General features: G+C 46.4%; 2 protein-coding genes across 2 annotated transcripts in view; one reads left to right on the forward strand and one right to left on the reverse strand.

The window, feature by feature from the left end:
• Positions 1 to 799, reverse strand: part of LOC107577517 (transmembrane protein 59-like) — a gene marked incomplete at its 3' end in the record, with an annotated part of 2554 nt that extends 1755 nt beyond the window's left edge. Inside the window, exon 1 of the mRNA XM_016263586.1 lies at positions 468 to 799. Within this exon, the coding sequence (XP_016119072.1) occupies positions 468 to 620 (153 nt within the window). The remainder of the gene's footprint in view (positions 1 to 467) is intronic.
• Positions 800 to 856: 57 nt separating this feature from the next.
• Positions 857 to 1007, forward strand: part of LOC107577518 (cytokine receptor-like factor 1) — a gene marked incomplete at its 3' end in the record, with an annotated part of 2985 nt that continues 2834 nt past the window's right edge. The window contains exon 1 of the mRNA XM_016263587.1: positions 857 to 863. Coding sequence (XP_016119073.1) covers positions 857 to 863 — 7 coding nt within the window. The remainder of the gene's footprint in view (positions 864 to 1007) is intronic.

Consider the following 1007-nt stretch of genomic DNA (forward strand, 5'->3'; position numbering starts at 1 on the left):
AGATGCTCCGTTTTGCGCATTTAGCACGTAGACCGTTCATTGCTGTTTGTTTGAGAATAACACATACGGCCAGACAGATCTACACACTGACCGTTAAATTCATGCATCATAAAGCATCATCCTCGGCCTGTTCTTGGTGGATACAAAGTAACGTTTCCCATGCGGTGCCAGGAACTGGGACACAGAAATCCATGAATCGATGAAGAATTGGCTCGAGGTGCAGCCAAATAATGCTCCCATCTTTGCGCAGTGTCTTTGCGCAGAACAGTTTTGTGTCCAAATGAACGTTGGATTTCATCTCGCTACGTTCTCTATAGCGATTTTCATTTGCAAAACGACTTTATTTATTTACATCTGCAAATGGCTGCGACTCTGATGAACCACTACTAGCAAACGCCTAATCCCATCAAATGCATTTTCCCACAGGCCGGTATATACTGCAGAAGCATCTGGTACGTGACACTTACTTTGGCGGGGCTTTTGTTTTTGATGGACATCTGGCATTGCTTTTTGCAGTAATTGATATCGCCCAGTTGGTCGTCAAACAGATCAGATGATGCCGCCGCCAACGCCACCAGAATCAGGGAGACGAGCGCGGGAACGCCGCCGAACTGGAGCATCTTTTTTCCGCAGGATTCGGTGCACTGGCGCGTCTGCGGGGCTCGGTGCGTCTCTACCTGTCCCTGCCGTTGCAGCTTCGGTTCGGGCTCTGTGACTCTGTCAGCCTCGTGCCTTTGATGCGCCGTGGCGTCACACCTCACATCATCACGCACGCACGCACGCACGCGCTACGCGTCTCGGGTACATTGCATTGCATTGCAGTATAAAGGAGTGGATAGAAGCAACATGGAAAAACATGTCTAGTAGGCCTACTTTAATGTAAAAGAAAGCAACTCAAATGTTTCATTTCTACCACATGAAATAAAGTTCTAATGAGGATGACTGTAAAGATCTTATTGTGCCAGTAATTAAACTAAAATTAACAATAATAAACTTAAAATAGTGTT

The sequence above is a fragment of the Sinocyclocheilus grahami genome, unplaced genomic scaffold, assembly GCF_001515645.1.
Source record: "Sinocyclocheilus grahami isolate Dianchi unplaced genomic scaffold, SAMN03320097.WGS_v1.1 scaffold6288.1, whole genome shotgun sequence".
Classification (NCBI taxonomy): Eukaryota; Metazoa; Chordata; class Actinopteri; order Cypriniformes; family Cyprinidae; genus Sinocyclocheilus; species Sinocyclocheilus grahami.